The following is a 19,581-nucleotide window of genomic DNA, read 5'->3' on the forward strand; positions in this document are numbered from 1 at the left end:
CCTTGCTTCTCCCCACCTCCTCTGGCGCAGGGCCCTCTCCGCTTCCTCAGTCTCCCACCCTGGACACCTTCGAATGTGCTGTTTCTGCAACCCGAACCCCCCCCCCCCCCCCCCCCCCCCGCCACACACACACACCCTCCCTCCCTCTCCCCCTGTCTGGCTCCTTCTCACCCTGCTGGTCTTGCTTTGATGGCCTGTTTCTCGGAAGAGATTTTCCTTTTCTAAAGACCCCGGTCCTTTTCCCTAATAGCGTATCCCACTCTACATCCTCTCTGTTTGTGCACAGTGCCCGCGTGAGCGCCCCGACGGGCACCGACCACTTCCCCCGTGCTCTGTCGTTCACGTGGATTCACCGCTCAGTCCCCTCCTCCGTAGGTGTGTAAAATACCGGGGCTGTTATTATCACCCCCCATCGTGTGAGGAGGAAACTGACACACAGAGAGGTTAAGTCACTTGCCTAAGGTCACACAGCCAGGAAGAGGAGGAGCCAAACTGCAGAAGGCGGCCGCATGAATGCTTCTGAACAAACGAATTCCTATTTCAGAGATCAGGAAGGGGGTAGGAGAGATCAGCTGATTCAGAGATCAGCGGGAGGGGGTAGGAGCCGGTACAGTTAAGGGTAAAGCCAGCATTTCTTGGAGGACTCCAAAAGCTGCATCCCCTCCCCTCGCTCCCCCACTGCCTTGGGGATGCTGGGGGAGCAAGGCGGGAGGCCGGCACCCAGTTAGCAGGCACAGGGGGAGCAGCACCAAGCCCCACGGGTGCCAGCCTCACTCGTAATTAAAGACACGCACATTAAAGGCAGCTCCAAGATACCATGAGCTATCCATCAAGCTGGCAAAAATAAACCCAGGAGGTAAAGCTCGGGTTGGCACACGGTGAGGAGAGAAGCCCACGTCACCGATGGCTGTCAAAACGGCCTCAGAGTTTCCAGAGCCCTTGGGCCCAACACTCTAGCATTTGGGAACGCTCCCCGAGGAAGGAGCCCAAGAAGAAACGAAAATAGAAAGTGTCGGAAGCCTCCCCTCGCCAAATACCGGAGACACCCCCGTGTCCACCGAGGGAAGCCAGCTAAGCTGTGGCCTCTGGATGAAATCCCATCCCTGCCCTCACCTGGTCTGCTCAGCCCAGACCTCGTTCCTCTCCCGCACCTTTGGGCTTTAACGAGGCTGTTCCCGCCACCTAGAAGACCCTTCCTGCCTCTGTTCGCATTGTCTATCCATCTTTTAGCCACAGCTAGAAGCCGTTTTCCCCTCCCTTACCCCGTGGCGGGGCGGGCCAGTGGGCAGAGTCCTTCTGTCATACCCCAAATGCATCGAGGCGAGCACGGAGCTTTGGTGGCAGGGCCAGCCCCATTAGGACAGGAGCTCAGTGCCTGGAGTCCCACCTCGACGTGGTGCCGGCAGGGCCCGTGCCCAGAGCCCTCGGCGCCCTGTCCCTGGAGCCCAGCACAGCACCTGGCCCCGAGATGACCCTCGGCCGGAGGGTGGGGGTCAAGCAAGACACCCGATGTGACCGTAGGGCCATGTGGGGGCGAGCAGCACCTCCAGAAGGCCGAACATGCCTGTCATAACCAAATAAGGGTGTGCACACGGGCATCACTCAGAAGCCACCGAGATTCAAGATCTGTCACTCTAGTGGTGACGGTTATACGACTTGGTCAATAGACTAACCAACCACTCAACTTTGCCCTTTAAAATTTTTTTTTTAACGTTTTATTTATTTTTGAGACAGGGAGAGACAGAGCATGAACAGGGGAGGGTCAGAGAGAGGGAGACACAGAATCCGAAACAGGCTCCAGGCTCTGAGCCATCAGCACAGAGCCTGACGCAGGGCTCGAACTCACGGACCGCGAGATCATGACCTGAGCCGAAGTCGGCCGCTTAACTGACCGAGCCACCCAGGCGCCCCTCAACTGTGCCCTTTTAAAGAGTGGGTTTTACGGGGCGCCTGGGTGGCTCGGTCAGTTAAGCGTCCAACTCTTGATTTCAGGTCAGATGATGATCTCACGGTCCATGAGTTGGAGCCCCGCGTCGGGCTCTGCGCTGACGGCTCAGAGCCTGGAGCGTGCTTCGGGTTCTGTGTCTCCCTCTCTCTGCCCCTCCCCTGATCATGCTCTGTCTCTGTCTGTCTCTCAAAAATAAATAAATGTTTGGGGCGCCTGGGTGGCTCAGTCGGTTAAGCCGCCGACTTCGGCTCAGGTCATGATCTCGCGGTCCGTGAGTTCAAGCCCCGCGTCGGGCTCTGTGCTGACAGCTCAGAGCCTGGAGCCTGTTTCAGATTCTGTGTCTCCCTCTCTCTGACCCTCCCCTGTTCATGCTCGGTCTCTCTCTGTCTCAAAAATAAATAAACATTAAAAAATAAATAAATAAATAAATAAATAAATAAATGTTTAAAAAAATGTTTTCAAAGATGGCAGATTGATATGCATGTTGATTAACACCAAAAATCTGTGCATTCACGCAGATGTTATCCAAACTTTTGCAGCTGTATAAACACACACACACACACACACACACACACACACACACACACACAATTTTCTGTCTCTACTGTCTCAACATCCATGTGGCCAAAACTCAACCATGCCAAGTAAGGTGGGTTCCCCCTTGGGGTCAACACCCTCCCGATCATGGTACCTGCGTAACTACAGCCCAAACCTGGTCTGGGCCAGGAATGCCGCACCCCTCCAACCCTCTCTTTCTCTCAGAAGCTCACGCCTGACTCTAGGGCCTGGCCAAGACAACCGCTGGGGATGCTTTCCCAACCCCTTACCTCCTTAACCTGTGAGGCTTCAGGCATCAGACAATGTATGGAGAATCCTGAGGACCTACATAATATGGATAATAAGAGGGTCACTAGCCCATTATACTGATGAGAAAACTGAGGCCCGGAGAGGCATAGTCACGGGAATCACAAATGACAGGACTGAGGTTTGACCTCTCTCCTAACTCCCAGCCCTTTCTCTACCCACATGCAGGCTTGCATGGTGGAGAGAAAGAATTCTTTTTGTGTTCTTTTTCTCTTTTAACCATGTTTTGGGTTCTGACTGCATGCCAGGCACTGTGCCCAGTGCTTTACATAACTCTCATCTGTTCCCCACAACAACTCTATGAGGTGGGTTGGATTATTCCTACTTTTTTTTTTTTTTGAGGTTTATTTATTTCTGAGAGAGAGAGAGAGAGAGAGAGACAGTATGTGAGTGGGGGAGGGGCAGAGAGAGAGAGAGGGAGACCCAGAATCCTTAGCAGGCTCCAGGCTCTGAGCTGGGGCTCGAACCCATGGACCACGAGATCATGACCGGAGCTGAAGTCAGACACTTAATTGACTGAGCCCCCCAGGCACCCCTATGATTAGTCCTACTTTAAAGATAAGGGAAGTGGGGTAAGGGAAACTAAATAGCCTGCCTGAGGTCTGACCCTACTCTGTATAATGCCTCTCAGGTGGAGGTGGGGGCTCACCTGAAATTTCTGGAAGGACTTCAGGGGACGTCCTCAACACGCTTAAAAAACATGCAGGTGTCCATATGTGCACACGCATGTGCAAACATGCATTTTCTAAGGAAAAGGGCAAAGCTCTCAGCAGCTCATCAAAGGAACGCCTGGGGCTGCCTGGGTGGCTCAGTCAGTTTGGCTCAGGCCGTGATCTCACGGTTTGTGGGATCGAGCCCCACGTTGGGCTCTGCACTGACCACGCGGAGCCTGCTTAGGATTCTCTCCCTCCCTCTCTCTCTGCCCCTCTGCCCCCAAATAAATAAATAAACATTAAAAATAAAAAAATAAAAAAGAACTCGAGCAAAACCCTTGGCCTTCCGGGTCGGAGTTGCTGTGCCCTTGGGAAGGTCAGGACAGGTGGGTGAGCTTTATCCGGAGATGTGCTGGGCGAGTGTCTCAGGGTTTGTTTTAACATGGGCCCTATGGCCACCAACAACCCAGGCGGCTCATGCCCACTGCCCTGCCAGGTCCAGCCCCGGGCCTCCAGAACCTGCTGGCCCTGGCCTGCCCTGCCCTTGTCTACAGGCCTGAAACACAGTCGGTCTGCCCTGGAGATGGGGCTCTCTACCAGATTCTCTTACAATGTGGTCATTAATCTCAGGCCCTCCGGTATCCAGGGCCTCTCCCAGGACACCAGCCACCCGAGCAAGCTGAGATGTATGGCCACCTCCACTCACACCTGACTCTCATCCCTGCAGACCAAAGGGGCCACCAAGGCCCTGGAAGCCCCCTCAGAGGCCACTGAGGGGTAGCGACAGAGACTCAGCTTGCCCTGATGGCGAGGGGCTGCGGGGAAGAGAAATAGGGTCCGCAGCCCGTGGGGGAGACGTTGGCCAGCCATTTGCAAGAGGCTCCGAGAGCCCAGCCGCTGACTTGGGTGCTGTCTCCGCCTGCGACTCTCAGGAGGCTGGAGACCACTCACTGGGGTGCACACAGGTGACCCTGGGGGAAACTCTCACCTGTATAACGAAAAGACTCAGGGAGACGGTGTCCAGACAAGCAAGGCCCTTTCTGCTGTCGTGTCATCGAGGACAGGGCTGTGAGCGGGAGCTTGGTAGAGGGAGATTATGAGGGATTGGGAAACCGGAGGGAGGGAGGTCCCTTGCCCTGCCCCAGCCCACGACCCCCAAGGGGCGGCAAGTTGTGGGATTTGAAGGGACAAAGGTCAGTGGGTGGGCCATCTCTGGTAGGGAGGTGGTCCCCCTGCTGAGTGCCCCCTTCACACAACATCACCTCTACTACCCGGCCCCCTCAGACCTCCAGCCGGTGGCCCCCCGGACTCGCCCTCCCTCCCATCGTCCAACAGGTTTCCACGTCCCAGCCCCCACCTCCCTGCCGCCACCATCCATCATCGGCATCCCTCCCTGTATTACCTACCACTCGCCGCCTCGCCCCGCCCCCTCACCGGCCCCAATCCGGCTCTGCCCCCCCCCCCCCCCACCCCGTGGGAGCCCAGGTATGACACTCACCTGTCGCTGCCGCACAGAAATCCTTCACTGGCCTGAGGTGGCCACAGGGTGAAAGGTAAGCAGCTTACTGCCCAAGGTCTAGAAGCTTCCCCTGCCCTCCCTGCCCCCGCCTCGCTGAGCTGCTCTCTGCGCTGCTGGTGGCTGGACTGTTCTACCTTCCATACCTGTGGCCACACTGTTCCTTCCCTCTGCCAGAAGGCCTCGATGCCACTGCCTCCAGGTCGTACCCTCCTCCCCCTCCCCGACCTTCTCCCCAGCCTCTCAGGAAGGGTGGCCTGCCCTGACCAGCTCTGGGGGTTGCGCCGCTGCAGGGAAGGCACAGGGCGAGGCAGCCCCGCACGGTGAGTAAGGCCCACACCCATGCCTGCCCTGCGGCCAAGTGACTGGCTCAAATCCGAGCTGCTCTGAAGTGGCTGAAAGCGCTGGGCCCGTTTGCTTCAAGTCTCTGAGCCGGAACAGGGCAGTAACAGCTTACTCCGCACTGGATGACTACATCTGAAGACGCAGTTCTAAGTATCTGCCCTCCTCAGGACTATGCTCCTAAACACAGCAGGGGCCTAGTAATCCCGCCCGCTGCCAAGTGCAAGGCTGCCCAGGGACAAAAGGCAGAAGCCCCGAAGGCAGGGCCCGGAGATAGCAATGGCCTCCCTGACCCCCAGCCCCTCACAGGACACCCAGCACTGGTCAGGCCTCACCGGCATCTTCTTCCCCACACAGCTCACCTAGACTCCCCTCCCGGGAAGCTTTCCTGGACTCAATCAGTACTGCCCCCAGAGACGGTGCCCTTTGTACCCCCGTCAGGTGGTTTCAAGGCGCCAAGAGCCCTTTTGGGCTGGGAGGGGTTCAACAGAATCTACGAGAACGGTGGGGCTAAAGCTTGGCCCAGGTGGTGTGGGTGCCTCGAGCCAAAGCTCCCACCCGGAGGTTTAGGGTCTGAATGAGATCAGCCAAGGGTCGCCTGGGCGGCTCAGTCGGTTAGGCGCCCGACTTGGCTCAGGTTGCAATCTCGCGGTTTGTGCGTTCGAGCCCCGCGTCGGGCTCTGTGCTGACAGCTCGGAGCCTGGAGCCTGCTTCGGATTCTTTCTCTCCTCTCTCAAAAGTAAATAGATAAACATTTTAAGTGAGATCAACCAACACCCAGAGATCAAACCGTGGCTGCGAGCCAAGCTCTGTCCGCCTAGAGCCCTTCCAGATATACTGCCTCTGCACAGACCGTTCTTTCCCTTGTTTTTCAGACCACTGGCCCTTTCTCTGCTTCCTAACATTTCACTCAAAGGCTCTCCCCGACTGTCTCCTCAATTACATCAGGGTCCCCCATTAGCACCCCTTCAGCCCCTGCCCATAGTCTCACAGCCGTCACTGTCGTCAGGCCTGGCCCTCACCAACCAGCAATACACAACCAAGGAGTAAAGGTGAACCAGAAATGTTTATTGCAGAACCTTGGTCCAAGTTCCCATCCGGGAACTGGCCCCTCTTGGGTTTGGACCGGAGCCCTCTGTCCGGGGCTGTGCAGGTGAGACTGGGAAGGGGAGAAAGAGTATGTCTGGGCCCAGGGTCTCAGAGCTGCGAGATGATGTTGGAGGCCAGGCTGCAGGTGAGGCCTGTACCATCCGGTTCCACATTCAAGGACTTCACTACGCCATCTTCTACCACCATGGAGAACCTGCCAGAAGGAGAGACCGGGCCAACTGCAGCGGCCTGGGCCTGGAGGCTGGGAATGGAGCTTGGAGGGGCGGCAGGGGAACCCCACAGGGGGACCCTCCCACTTTTACCTCTTGAGCCGTCGGTTTCCAAAGAGAGACACCAGAGAATCATCTAGTAACAAACCTGTCTCCTAAAAGGAAAGGCAGAGACAAGACCTAGAAACTTCCAGAACAGACCAAGCACCCCCACCCCACCCCACACACACCCAGCTGCTCCCCGTATTAGCCTCCAAGTTCCTGTATCCAAAGCCTGGCAGAGGGATCACCCTCTAGGGTGGGGGTTGCAGGGGTACACTCACCTTCCCAAAGGCCCCTGTGGGGTCAGCCAAGAGCCTAACCTAAGGAGGAAGTAAAGGTCAAAAGAAAAATCCCATACCTGGCCCCTGACCGCCCCCCCCCCCCAACAGCACCCACACCTCACCTTGCCTCCAGAGTTGTGAGCTCGTCCCCACTCTTCGGTGACAAAGACATCATTAACGCTCAGGCAGGCTATCACCTGGACCCCTTTGGCCTTCAGAGCCTCAGCCTGCTCCACAAATCCTGGCAGGTGGGTCTAGGAGGGGGAAACGAAGGGTCAGCCCGGGGATACTTGCCTCGGCTCTTCAACCTCCCCTTGATCTCCAGGCCACCCTCACTTCCCTCTCTGACACCTTTGATCCAACAATGAGAAGTGTGTAAGCCACACTTCCTTCTTGCCTTGGCCACAAGGAAGCTCGGATCCAAACTTAAGTGGTCTGTGGCCACCAGGAACTTCCTGTGGACAGGACTATAGTTTATTTACCCCAGTCCCAAAGGTCTTCCGTAGAGCCCCTCGCCGGCAAAATCAATAAGAGATGTTGGATTTGATTACAAAACCCTTTTCTCCCACATTCCTGGCACCACTACTGTTTCACAGCCTCCCCAGATTTTCTGAAGGCTCTGGTGTCCTTCACCTGCCTACTTTTTAAAAAAAAAATTTTTTAATGTTTATTTTTGAGAGAGAGAGAGAGAGAGAGAGAGAGAGAGAGGGAGAATGGGAGAGGGGCAGAGAGAAAGGGAGACAGAAGCTGAAGCAGGCTCCACGCTCGGAGCAAGCTGTCAGCACAGAGCCTGATGCGGGGCTTGAACTCACAAACTGCGAGATCATGACCTGAGCCCAAGTCGGACACTTAACCGGCTGAGCCACCCAGGGGCCCCTCACCTGCATAATCTTGTTGCAAACTGCCCTAGGACTACACGGAAGACCTACGAACAACACAGACGAACAACACAGACGTGGGCACAAGACTCCAACTGTGGAGTCCCAGAAGGCAGGTCTCACCTTGGAACAGCCAGGGGTAAAGGCCCCAGGGACTCCAAACAGCACTCCCTTCTTGCCCTTGAACAGCTCTGCCAGGTTCACCTTGTTCCCAGGTTCCCCTTCGAAAACCTCCACCGAAGGGATGGCCTCTCCTACCTAGACGGAAGGATTTGGTAAGGAGTTAGTTGGTTACCTGGTAAGTTACCAGGGGAGATTGACTAGATGAGGAGGGAAATGAGGGGGTGCATAAGGGAGGCCAAGGGTAGGGCGAGAAACCAGACCTGGCAATTGCTCCTGGTGGATTGGAGTTGATAGAGTTGGAATGTCCCAACCTGTCCAAGCTTCCAGAGGTCCCTCCCTGTGACCCTCCCCTCCCCACCCCCACCCGCCAGTTACTCCCAGGTTTCAAGGTGGCCCTATTCCTTTTACCAGCCTGTTGGTGACAACAGAAAAAAGGAGAGAAGGCCTCTCTGGGAGTTGCAAGGGATTGAGTCAACAACCCACTTTTCTGACCATAATGAAGTGGGATAGATGGGCAGGGGAGGAAGGGCAAGGGCTCCATTTGGGGGTGAGGAGGAGACCGTGGCAACAGGAGGGAGAGGACCCCGGCCAGGTCTGAGCATCCAGCCCCCAGGAAGAGAAAACGGAGGGCAAAGGAAGGTGAGAAAGTTGCCTGTAGGGAGGGGGGAGGGGGGAGGGGAGGAGACGGGGTTGGGAGGGAAGTATAAAATAAAAGGAATCTCTCGGGGCACCTGGGTGGCTCAGTTGGTTAAGCGTGGGACTGATGATTTCTGCTCAGGTCACGATCTCAGGGTTTGTGAGTTTGAGCCCCGATTCGGGCACCGTGCTAAAAGCGTGCAGCCTGCTTAGGGATTCGCTCTCTCCCTCTCTCTCTCTCTCTCTCTCTGTCTCTCCCCCACTCTCTCTTTCTCAAAAACAAATAAATGAACGTTTTTTAAAAAGGAATCTCTCAAAAGGGATGGATCAGTCTGCCTGGGAGTGTGTGAGGGCTTCGTGGAGCCAGAGGAGGCAAGCAAAAGAAGGGCGTGTCAGGGATTGGGAGGAGGAGTAAGCAGGAGGAGGAGGAGGTCTCAGAAGAGTGTGGAAGGGGAAGGAGGGGGTGGTTGCAAGGAGCAGGGGATGGTTCCAGATGAGGGGTGAAAGACTCGGAGAAGAGTGGGAATTAGCCACGGGAGAAGTGGAATGGGGGGAGGCACAATATTGGCTTTCACAAAAAACACTTGTTTCAAACGATGGGTGAAGAACGATGCCCTGCGATAGAACAAAAACGTACAAGAGGGTACGGGGTTGGGGGGGGAGGGACATGTATGGGGGTTGAAAGGGGGCCCTGGACAAAGGAGATGGTTCCAGAAGGCGCAGGAGGCCATGGTTTTCAATCGCCTGAAAATGGTGGAGACCCGTCACAAGGTGTCGCAGGGTGGAAGTGAAAGGGGGACGGGTGGATATGGGGCATGCACGGGGTCTCGCTGAGGGGGATGAGGGAGAACTACGGAAGAGTCCAGCGCGGCGGGCAGCGGTCCGGAGGGCAGGAAAGAGGGTGATTCTCCTCCCGATCACCGGGACGGAGAACACTGGGAAGACGGGCGGGAGGGGAGGTCAGGCAGAGCCCGGCCAGCGGTCACCTTGATTGGGGCCATAGCTGGGGCGGCGCTTCTGAAACCGCAAGCCCCTCCGAGCGTCCACTCCCCTCCTCGTCGCCGATACCCTCCTGCTCTCGCCGCCGCCGCCGATGCAGCCGACCCGATGGCAGTCGCCCGGACGAGAGCTGAGCCCGCCCTGCCACCTAGAAGACGCAGCCCAGCCAACTGCATGCCCATACCAGAGGCCACAATCGCTCCGCCCCCAGGCCCGAGCCTCGGCAGGAGGCGGGGCCTGGCGCTAAGCGCCCCCGCGGGACCCCGCGAAAGGCGGAGCCTCGGCTTCGCCCGCCCCCGGCGAGCCTCCTCCACCGCGCAGGCGTAGGGGCCCGTGCAGGGGCGGTGCTCCCGGGACGCTACGCTCGGCTTATTTACATTTGGGGCTGGACCACGGGGGCAGCAGCCAAGGGGCGGAGTTTCCGGCGGCCGCGCAACTTATTTGCATACAAGGGTGGGGGTGTCGCTGTTTTGATGTGCCTCATTTACGGATTCCTGCAGTGTTTCTTTTCCTTAACCGGAATTGAGGGGCGGGAGACGAGGGTGTCAGGCGCCCGCGTGGGAGAAAAACATGGCTTATTTTGCATTCAACGAAGACCCCTGCATTGCGGCGGCTTTACATGTGATTTACACTATGCATGATTTGTAGCGAATGGAAACCACTGGGCCTGCGCCGTAGCCATCACCTGCCGAGACGCTTCCGGTAGCAGCGCGTGATTCGACCAAGCTTTTTCCAATACCTCTCCGGCTAGCACGAGAAGCTCCAGCATTCCGTCACTTCCGCTCCTCCAAGCCGTCCAATAGGACAGAGACTGGAGCGGCCCCGGAAGTGATGCCACGGAGTTTCTAGCTTTTTCCGGTTCCGGCCTGGGGAGATTCCGTTTTGGCGACATGAAGCTGCTCACCCACAACCTGCTGAGCTCGCATGTGCGGGGGGTGGGGCCCCGTGGCTTCCCTCTGCGCCTCCAGGTATCGGCCGGGGGCAGTCTCGCGCCCGTGTCCTGGGGGACCAGGATCCGGCCCCGGCCTCACAAAACCCCTCCGCCCCGCAGGCCACCGAGGTCCGCATCAACCCCGTGGAGTTCAACCCCGACTTCGTGGCGCGTATGATACCCAAGGTGGAGTGGGCGGCGCTTCTGGAGGCGGCGGATACCGTGAGGACCCTTCCCCACGCCCGTGCTCGCCCTGAGTGGGGGGGGTGGACGGGGTCGGTCTCACCGCAGGCCAGGTAGCCTGGCAAGTGTCGGCATGCCCAGAGGTGATTTAGGCCTTTGCCCACAGTTGCACCTGGTCGAGGTACCCAAAGAGCCGATTGAAGGGTATGAGCATGACGAGAAGTTTCTGAGGAAGATGCACCACGTGCTGCTGGAGGTGAGAACCTGCCCATCGCCCGTTTCCCCGGCCAGTCAGGCCGATGCTTCAAGTGCTCAGCTCTGTGTCCCGCTTTCCCGCAGGTGGATGTGTTGGAGGGCACCCTGCAGTGCCCAGAGTCTGGACGTCTGTTTCCCATCAGTCGTGGGATCCCCAACATGCTGCTGAGCGATGAGGAAACTGAGACTTAATCGTGCGAGTCGCTAGTTTTTCATTCTGTAATTGTGTATATCTTAGTTCAAGATCATGTGTATCCCCAACCCTTGAGCCAGTGATACGCAAAACAGTGTTCTTGAGCTCGATATATTTTTTTTTTTCTCATTAAAGGTTCAAAACCAAAAGCGGTTTCTTTTTGCAGCAAATATACATTAAAATAGAGTCTCTGTACAGCCAAGGGCTCTGGGCCCTGGCTTGCCCTATGTCCCTGCACCTCCCTGGCCAAACCCAAAAATAAATATAGTGTTATTGCTCTGCAGGGCATAGAGGCAGTGCTCCCCCTACCCCCTGAGGAGGCCGGGTGGGAGCTGATGGGGGGGGGGGGGGACCCTGGCCACCCCAGGGGTCCAGGGGCTGGAGCCTGCTTGGAGTTATTGCTTCAAGGGGGGGCAGTAATGCCCAATGCAAATGATGAGGAGAGGAGCGAAGGGGGCAGGGGCCTTTGCTCTCCAAAAACCCCTCTGCTCTGGAGAGGGGGTTGGATTAAGCAGCAGCAAAAGCATCACCCACTGGGAGACTGTGGCCTCCACTCCCTTCCCTCCCTGAGATCAGGCTTCTGCCCCCCCCCCCCCAAATACGTCCCCTGCAGCCCCCTATGGCTTCCGCAAGGCCCCCTTAACACTCTGGGGGCACGTTATGGCTTGCAAGGGACAGCACTGTGCCCAGAGCCTGGACACACACGTTCCCAGCTTCTAAGACCCCCTGGGAGGGGGGAGGGGAGGGCGTAGGGCCTGCTCCCAGGGGCTGATGGTATTGCCCTGGCCCTGCCAGCAGGCTGTGGCTCTGCCCAGACCCCAGCTCTGCCCCCTTGGGGCTGACCCCATACTGGGCGGGTCCTGCCAGCACCCCCACCCATGCCCACCCTTGCCTCAGTCCATCATGGCCTCGAGCATCTCCAAGAAGAGCTTGTGCATGGGCACCTTGCCCTCCAGCTTCACCCCATAGAAATGGGCCAGCACTTTGCCCGCTGTCTGGCGAAGGAGTGGTAATGTGAGCAGCAGCCTGCCTGCCCGCCGCCGCTCGGCACCCCCTCCGGGGCCCGCCCGGCCTGCTTCGTACTCCAGCAGGGCCTCGTGTAGAGCTTCTCGCAGCTGCTCCACGGCCTCGGCATCCTCGATGTGCACAGAGTCTGCAAGGAGGGAGGAGAACGAGGCTGACGTGGGCCAGCTCCAGAAAGGGCACTGCCAACACCTGCTTGGGCACCCTTGGATGGGGCCTGAGAAGCCAGGCACAGGTTCGAGGGGCTGGCTGGGGCACCAACTCCCTGCCCCTGCCCGTGAGCCAGGGCCCACACTTCCCCCCCGCCCCCCCCGCCCCGCCCCCCGCAACTATGGCCACCTCTTGTCCTCCCCGCCTTCCCCTCCACTAAATCGTTCGCCTTTCCATGTGAGGACGACACTAGAGCTCAAAACCCTACATGCGGTTCCTGGGCCTGCCCTCGCCTTCTTCGTGACTTTGAACAAACCACCCTTCTTCCCTAAGCCCCAGTTTTCCCGGTCGGCAAGATGAGACCGGGCCACCATCAGAGCTGCAAGCTGGAAGGCCTTAGGGAGACCCCTGTCCCTGCCTGCCCCGGACTCACCTGAATTGGCAAGGGCCAGGGCTTTCAGCAGGACATACTCCTCACGCTCCAGCCTCAGGGCCTGCAGTCGCCTCACCAGCTGCAGCAGGGCAGCCCCGAGTTCCCCCAAGCCGGCTGCTCGCGCTCCCTCTTCATCCAGGACCAGGTCCTCGGCGAAGGCCAGCTCATCCTGCAGTGGCAGCGAGCGCTGGGCCACGCCCAACACCAAGACCTCCATCCATACGCTCTGCAGCACTGACATCTGGTCAGACAGGGACAGTGACGAGAAGCCTGGAGGACAGTGGGAAGCAGACCTGGCTGAGCAAGTTCGTCAGAGCCAGGCGTGGCCTGGCCTACACAGGGAAGCCCCACGTCACCTGGCCCCTTTACCTGGGATGCTCTTGGCCCAGCTGATGGTGACCACGATCTCCCGGTCAAAGAGGTCACAGAGGGTAGCCACGGCCGGGAGGTGTCCGTCAGGGCCCGCTGGGTCAGGCATGGCATACAGCTTCTCAGGCTCAACCACCAGCAGATGGGACACCAGTGCATTTACTGGGGCTGCAGTGACAGTTGGAAAAGGCACTCGAATGCATCACCTTGCAGGCCCCTTCGGGGTCCAGCATCTTCCCAGAATTCCTTCCCCAATGGCCTTCTGAGGAGCCGCTGGCCAGCCACTCTTGGGACACCTGTCTCCAGGAAGGGCTCTCACTACTTCCCAGGGGAAAGCCAAGTCCACGGCCAAGTTCAGAGTGTGAGAAAAACCGGTCCCTGTGCCCAGCTGTGCGACTCAGGGACTGGTGACAAAAAGGTATTTTCAAACACACGTCTTCAGGGAAATGGGAACAGACGAAGGGAAAATTGGGGTCCTGGTGCCCAAGATAACTACTGCTCTGGGGGCACTGACACCTAACGGGCCTCTCGTGTCCTGGCCCCACCCCAACCCTAGAGCTCCAAGGACCTCCAGCTCTCACCGGTTTTCCGAGGGCCTCCAGCTCCCGCCAGGGGTCCCGCAGGGAAGGAGCCCGGGAAGGGCAGTGGGTCCACCTCTGGCCGCCGCTTGTACTTCTGCCGCCCTCCCCGCACACGGTCCAGACGCACTCCTTGAATTGCAGGACAGCGCTGTGTCCACGGGACTGGGGGGGGGGTACTTGCTCTACAGAGCCCCCCTGCCCAGTTGAGTCCACCAGAACTTCCCAGGCCTTGCCCACCCCAGCCCTAGGCACCCGGGCCCCTGCCCAGCGCTCACCCTCCTTGAGCATGCCCACCCGCAGGCACTTGGTGAAGCGACAGGCCTGGCAAGCCTTGCGTCTCCGCTTGGTGATCTCGCACTCGTTGGAGGCCGGACAGCTGTACTCGATGCTCCCTGCCAGAAAGAGGCAGAGCTCCAGTGGCGGCCTCCCAGGGCCCAGAAGACAGGAGAGCCCCGACTCCCGCCCCCTCCCCCCGCCCCGGGCAAGCGCAGGTCTAGAGAGAGCAGGGGTGCCGGGAGCGGGGCAGTGAGGGGAACGGCCCCCCCGGGCCCCTTCCCTGGGCAAGGGAAGCCTGGGACCGGGGGAGCCAGGAGGCTGATCTCCACCCCGAGCCTCTTGTCAAGCTGCATCTCTGGGCCCTCCTGCCCCCAGCTGCTCTCCTCATCTTACTCGGCCTAGAGGAGCATCTAATGCTGCGGATCGTGTCCTGCTCCTACAAACATGAACGCTTTTTGTCTTTTGCCTCTAGAATGCCACATTCCTGGGGTGCCTGGGTGGCTCAGTCGGTTGAGCGTCCAACTTCGGCTCAGGTCATGATCTCACGGTTTGTGAGTTCGAGCCCCGCGTCGGGGCTCTGTGCTGACAGCTCAGAGCCTGGAGCCTGCTTCGGATTCTGTCTCCTTCTCTCTCTGCCCCTCCCCACTTGTGCTCTCTCTGTCTCTCAAAAATGAATAAACGTAAAAAAAAAAAAAAAATTTAGAACGCCACATTCCTGGTTTCTCTTCCGTTGGAGAACCCCAGGGCTGCCCTTGGACCCTGTCCCCCCTGACTCAGATCCCATAGTGAGCTCACCAGTCGTGGGCCTTCCAATTTCTATCTCCAGACCCGCGTGAATGCTAGACTTCTATTCTACTGCCTCCTTGACATCTTGTACGTCTAGAAGGCATTGCAAACTTAACCTGTCCTAAAAGGAGCCCCGGACCCACCAGTCCCAACACCCGCAGCTCCATCCGTCCAGGTCCTCGGGCAGAAATCCAGAAGAACATCTCCTCTCACACCCAAACCGAACCGGTCAACAAAGCCGGGGCCAGCTTGACCTCCTCGTAGGTTCCAGACGCTGACCCGTTCTGCCCGGGCACCCGCTTCTTATCCTCGACCCCAGTTTACCATCACCTCACTGCACCTCGTGCTGGTCGCCTCCTCTGTCCTTTTCTCCTTCAGCGAGTGTGGACACGGGTGCCAGAGGCAACCCCTTAAACTCAAGTCAGATCCCGCCCCAACCTTGCCCAAAACCCTCCAGTGATTTCCCTTCCGGGTTAAAGCCCGAGCAAGGCCGATGAGGCCTACAGCCCCCCCCCCCGCCCCCCCCCCCCTTGCTGTGAGAGTGTCAGGTGCCCTTCTGCGGGCTTCGGCTGCTTGTCCCTGCCTGACGGCTTCTCAGCAGCTCTCCGCACCAGCTACGCACGTAGGCATCTTCGTTCTCTGTCTTCCCGCTCCGGCGTCTGCTTCATGACGGCCAAGATCGCCGAGCGCGAGAACAGGGCCTGGCTGTAGTGCAGGTCCTAACAACTGGCTGAATGAACGCGTGGTGGCCCTCCCGGCCCCACGGGGCTACCACGAGGCCTGAGTGACGCAGCCAGCCAACGCGCCCTTGGCCCGCGCATTCCTTCCCACGGTGTGCCTTCTCCTATGCCCCATATCCAGGCCTGCGTGCACAGCTCAAGACACCTCCTCGGGGAAGACCTCCAGGAGAGCCCCCAGCCCGGCCAGGTTCCTTGGCACACATCCTCCTCGTCCCCCTGCGACACGTGCAACGGCCGTACTACGACACTTCTGTGCAGCTCACCATTTTCTCGCTCCCCTCTGCTACAATGAAAGTGGCTTCAGGACGGGAGCGGTTCTGCCACCGTCCCAGCTAGGTCCCCACGCCTGAAACAGTGGCCGGGACAGCCAAGCGCAGGTCTGTGAGGAACAAGGGCTCTGGAGGCCCATCCCGACCCTACCACTTACCGACCGTGTGACCTCGGGCAAGTCCCGTACCTAAGCCCTCAACCCCTCAGTTTTCCCAGCGATAAAACTAGGATAAAAACAGGACTTTCTACAAAGATGGCCGGTGAGAACTCAAGGGAATATCGCAGTTAACACAGGCAGCATGGTTCACAGCGCCCAAATGCTCAACAAGTGATTGCCATTGGGGCGCCTGGGTAGCTCAGTCAGTCAAGCATCTGACTTCGGCTCAGGTCCGTGAGTTCGAGCCCCGCGTCGGGCTCTGTGCTGACGGCTGAGAGCGCGGGAGCCTGCTTCGGATTCTGTGTCTCCCTCCCTCTCTGCCCCTCCCCGCCTCACGCGCACGCTCTTTCTGTCTCTCTGTCTCGCAAACATAAAAACATTAAAAATCAAAAAAAAAAAACCAAAAAAAAAAAACTTGCTATTTACGGCTAGCGCTCAGTAAAGATTTGTCAACCGAGTCAACGGAGAGTGAAAGGTTCCAGGGTGGGTAGAACCTGTTAGTTCACTGACCTTCAGAACCAGAAGAGAGCACAAGTGGTTTTAGAGCAGTGGGTCTTGGCCAGATCAAAACCCACTGGAACGTCACAACCCACTGGGAGCCATCGGTCCGAAGTTCAGTTATAAGTCATAAGCAGAGGCAGCAGTCAGCGGCGGACCTAAATCGACCCAAGTTCAAATCCCGGTTCTGCCATTTTCTACCTGTGGGACTCGAACAAGGTTTTAAAAAGCTTCCTGGGCCTCCGCCATGGTCCCAGTGCTGGCACCTTATGGGTTGCCGGGGGAGTAACAGATCAGACGTATAGAGGGCACAGTGCCTGGCTTAGGGTAAGCCCTCAAGAAATGCTCCCCAAAAGTACACGGTATCTAAGCCCTGAAGTAACCAGTGATTGCCATAAAAACAGAAGGAACGAGCACATCTCAAGTAATGCTTATTATGTCTCCGTCTTGCTCACTCATGTTTTGCTAGGTTTTCCCTGAGTGAGAAGAATTCAGCAAGAACTGGCAGCAGGCCTGTTTTACCTAAAAAGTCTTTTTAAAGTTAGGTGCTGAAATATGACGTAGCTGCTCTCAGTTACCCATAAAAACCTGCCTTGTGCTGCTGCTGCTGCTGCTGCTGCTTTGGGGAAATCCACCAAAGGGGAATGTTCTATGCTGCTGAGAGGTGAGCAGCTGCCAGAAGCTAGAAGAACATTTTGGAGCGGGCAGAGTCTGCCTCAAATTCTTCAGAGCCACTGTGGAAGGTGCTAGGCCTACGGTACCCAGAAACCTAAGAAGGCTTCCCGAGGCCTCTCTCACGTTCCACCTCCAATCCATCAACACATCCTGGTAGCTTTCACTTTGTAGCAAAATGGCATTCCCAGGAGGTAGGAGGAACCCGGGAACCCCAAGTTGTACTGCAGCTGTCTGGGGGCCTACTGCCACCCGTTGGGGGACTCTAGGCCCAGAGGGCAAAGGGCATAGGAGTGTGGTGGGGGCTCACCCTGGATGGTCCTCTTGAAGAAGGCTTTGCAGGCCTCACAGGACGCCACACCATAGTGGTAGCCGGAGGCCACATCCCCACAGACCAGGCAGAGGCGTTTGGGCAGGGAGCTGAGCACCAGCTTCCCACCACCCTGCTCGCCAGGCCCAGCCCCCTCCCCATCCTCCTCTTCCTTGTGGCCTGGGAGGCAGCGGGTGGGAGCTGGGCCAGGGGCCAGGGCCACTGGGGGCTCGGTCTCGGTCTCCGAGGAACCCTTTGGGCTGTCGGGGCTGGCTGGCTCTGCCTTGATGTAGAGAGGCTCAATGCCCACCACCTGGCTGGACATGGCGCTGGTCACCTGCAGGGAGAGACCTGTCAGGTCACAGGGAGACACTGGGATGGGGGGTGGAGACACCGTGCCACCCGGGTTGCCCAACCCCAGGCCTAGAGCCAGGCTTCCAGACTCACTGAGGGGGAGGGAAGGGGGGCAGAGTCCAAGGAAGGGCTGCCCATGAAGACGCCCCCCCCCCCAGCTGTTGCTATGGGAACAGAGTCTCCAAAGCCTCCAGGGCCTGTAAGTGATGGCAAGGTCTCCTACTTGGGATCCCGGAGGAGGCCTGGAAACTCCTTACTCCCACTCAGAGCCCGGAAGCGGGGTAATCTTAGTCCCCAGGCAATCTTCAACCCCTTCTGGAATCCCCAGCCAGTAGCAAGGTACCTCTCAATTTTCACCAGATGTTGGGGACCTCCATGACCTCCCCCTCACCTGGGTGTCCTCCATTCAGAAGCGCAAACCAGGCACACAAGGGCAGTTGATGTGCTCACAAGTGTGGGTTCACACACTCCCACTCACCTGGGTTCTAGGTGTCTTCACATGCTCACACATGCTCACTCTCTGCGGGGCACTTCCCATGCCTCACCCATGGCCTTCCCCAGACCCCACCTCTCACTCGTGCTCCCATTAATCTTCACGCACTCCCCCCAAAGTTCACACCCCATAAACAAAGTCACACTCAAGGCTCACAATCACCCCCCCCACACAAACTCACTCCCACTCACCATGCCCCCCCACACCGACACACACTGGCATAGACTTCTGGGAACACACTCAGAGCCTTTCCACACCTGACACACCGCCCCTCCTGCCCAAGCATGCCAATCCCCTGCCCACCCGCGGACGCGGCTCCACCTCCTTACACCCCACCCCACCCCCAACCCCCGGGAAGCACATTCACTCTTCCATTCCCGCTGCCGCAGAATCTTCCACCTCTGGGGCGCCCCGCCCCCCCCCCCCCCCCAACCTGCGCACACCTACGGGAAGTTGCCTAAAGTTGCTTCGCCTCCCCTCCCCCTCCGCCCGCGGGGGACCTCTATCAGGTTATCAGGAAGTAAATGGGGAGCGCCAAGGAGGAGGAAGTTCTCCCCCGCCGGTGCGATGACCTTTGACCCAGAGAGGAGGGTGGCCCAAGGCCCCTTTGAGCGCCCCCACGTGGTCTTCAAAGCCCCTTCTCCAACAGGGAACCCTCCCTATCTTCCACCCCGGCCCGCCCCTGGGACTTCGACTTGCTCCAGGTGCCGGATTGAACCCTGCCCTGGGACTGGACCCGAGGCCCAAGCCTGACCCTGGCCAGGACCTGCAGCCCGAGCCAGAACCGGCCCCTGTCCCGGGCCGACGCACTAAGACCTGAACGCCGGATCCCGCCCAGACCCTAACCCCGTCTGGCTCTCGACCCGGTCCCAACCGTGACCCGGGCTGGTCCTGGAGCCGGACCCGCCCGGAGCCCGCCCCCCCGCCCGCCTCCCAACCGCGCTCGCACATGGCCCCCGCGCCCCGCCCGTCCACCCCCCCAGCGGCGCTCCCCTCCGCCCCCGGACCTGGGGCTCCGGCAGGGCGGGCGGGCAGGCATGGGGGCCGAGCGGCCCGGAGCGCCGGGGTGAGCCTGGGGCCGCGAGCGGCCCCTCCTCCGCCGCCTCCTCGGGCCGCACCGCCCCGCCGCGCCGCGTCCCCTCACTCGGCGGCGCCGCCGGCGGCTTGTAGGACACAAAAGGACATCGCGGCCGCTTCCTACTCTGCTTCCTCCAGCTGACAGCGGGGGTGGGGCCGGCCGTGCGCATGCAAAGCAGGGGGCGGGGCTCGGCGCCCTATGCTAATCAGACAAGTGGGGCAGGCAGCG

At 58.8% G+C, this 19,581-nt stretch overlaps 3 protein-coding genes across 4 annotated transcripts; 1 reads left to right on the forward strand and 2 right to left on the reverse strand.

The window, feature by feature from the left end:
- Positions 1-6,370: 6,370 nt before the first annotated feature.
- Positions 6,371-9,884, reverse strand: PRDX5 (peroxiredoxin 5). Its single transcript, XM_060607044.3, has 6 exons — positions 9,589-9,884; positions 7,967-8,101; positions 7,088-7,219; positions 6,966-7,004; positions 6,736-6,797; positions 6,371-6,626 (listed from the first exon to the last, which is right to left on the reverse strand). The coding sequence occupies exons 1-6, from the start codon at positions 9,781-9,783 to the stop codon at positions 6,521-6,523; spliced, it is 669 nt and encodes a 222-aa protein (XP_060463027.2). The 5' UTR covers positions 9,784-9,884; the 3' UTR covers positions 6,371-6,520.
- Positions 9,885-10,410: 526 nt separating this feature from the next.
- Positions 10,411-11,312, forward strand: TRMT112 (tRNA methyltransferase activator subunit 11-2). The gene is made up of 4 exons (XM_060607043.3): positions 10,411-10,569; positions 10,653-10,754; positions 10,882-10,971; positions 11,055-11,312. The coding sequence occupies exons 1-4, from the start codon at positions 10,492-10,494 to the stop codon at positions 11,160-11,162; spliced, it is 378 nt and encodes a 125-aa protein (XP_060463026.1). The 5' UTR covers positions 10,411-10,491; the 3' UTR covers positions 11,163-11,312.
- On the reverse strand, positions 11,259-19,505 carry ESRRA (estrogen related receptor alpha). 2 transcript variants are annotated; one of them, XM_060607040.3, is made up of 7 exons: positions 19,283-19,505; positions 17,429-17,765; positions 13,995-14,111; positions 13,720-13,848; positions 13,139-13,306; positions 12,770-13,039; positions 11,259-12,316 (listed from the first exon to the last, which is right to left on the reverse strand). In XM_060607040.3, the coding sequence occupies exons 2-7, from the start codon at positions 17,751-17,753 to the stop codon at positions 12,057-12,059; spliced, it is 1,269 nt and encodes a 422-aa protein (XP_060463023.1). In that variant the 5' UTR covers positions 17,754-17,765; positions 19,283-19,505; the 3' UTR covers positions 11,259-12,056. The 2 variants fall into 2 exon arrangements, with proteins under 2 accessions (XP_060463023.1, XP_060463024.2); XM_060607041.3 differs by lacking the exon at positions 19,283-19,505 and adding an exon at positions 18,261-18,608.
- Positions 19,506-19,581: the final 76 nt, after the last annotated feature.

This window comes from Panthera onca, chromosome D1 (genome assembly GCF_046562875.1).
Source record: "Panthera onca isolate mPanOnc1 chromosome D1, mPanOnc1 haplotype 2, whole genome shotgun sequence".
Lineage (NCBI taxonomy): Eukaryota > Metazoa > Chordata > Mammalia > Carnivora > Felidae > Panthera > Panthera onca.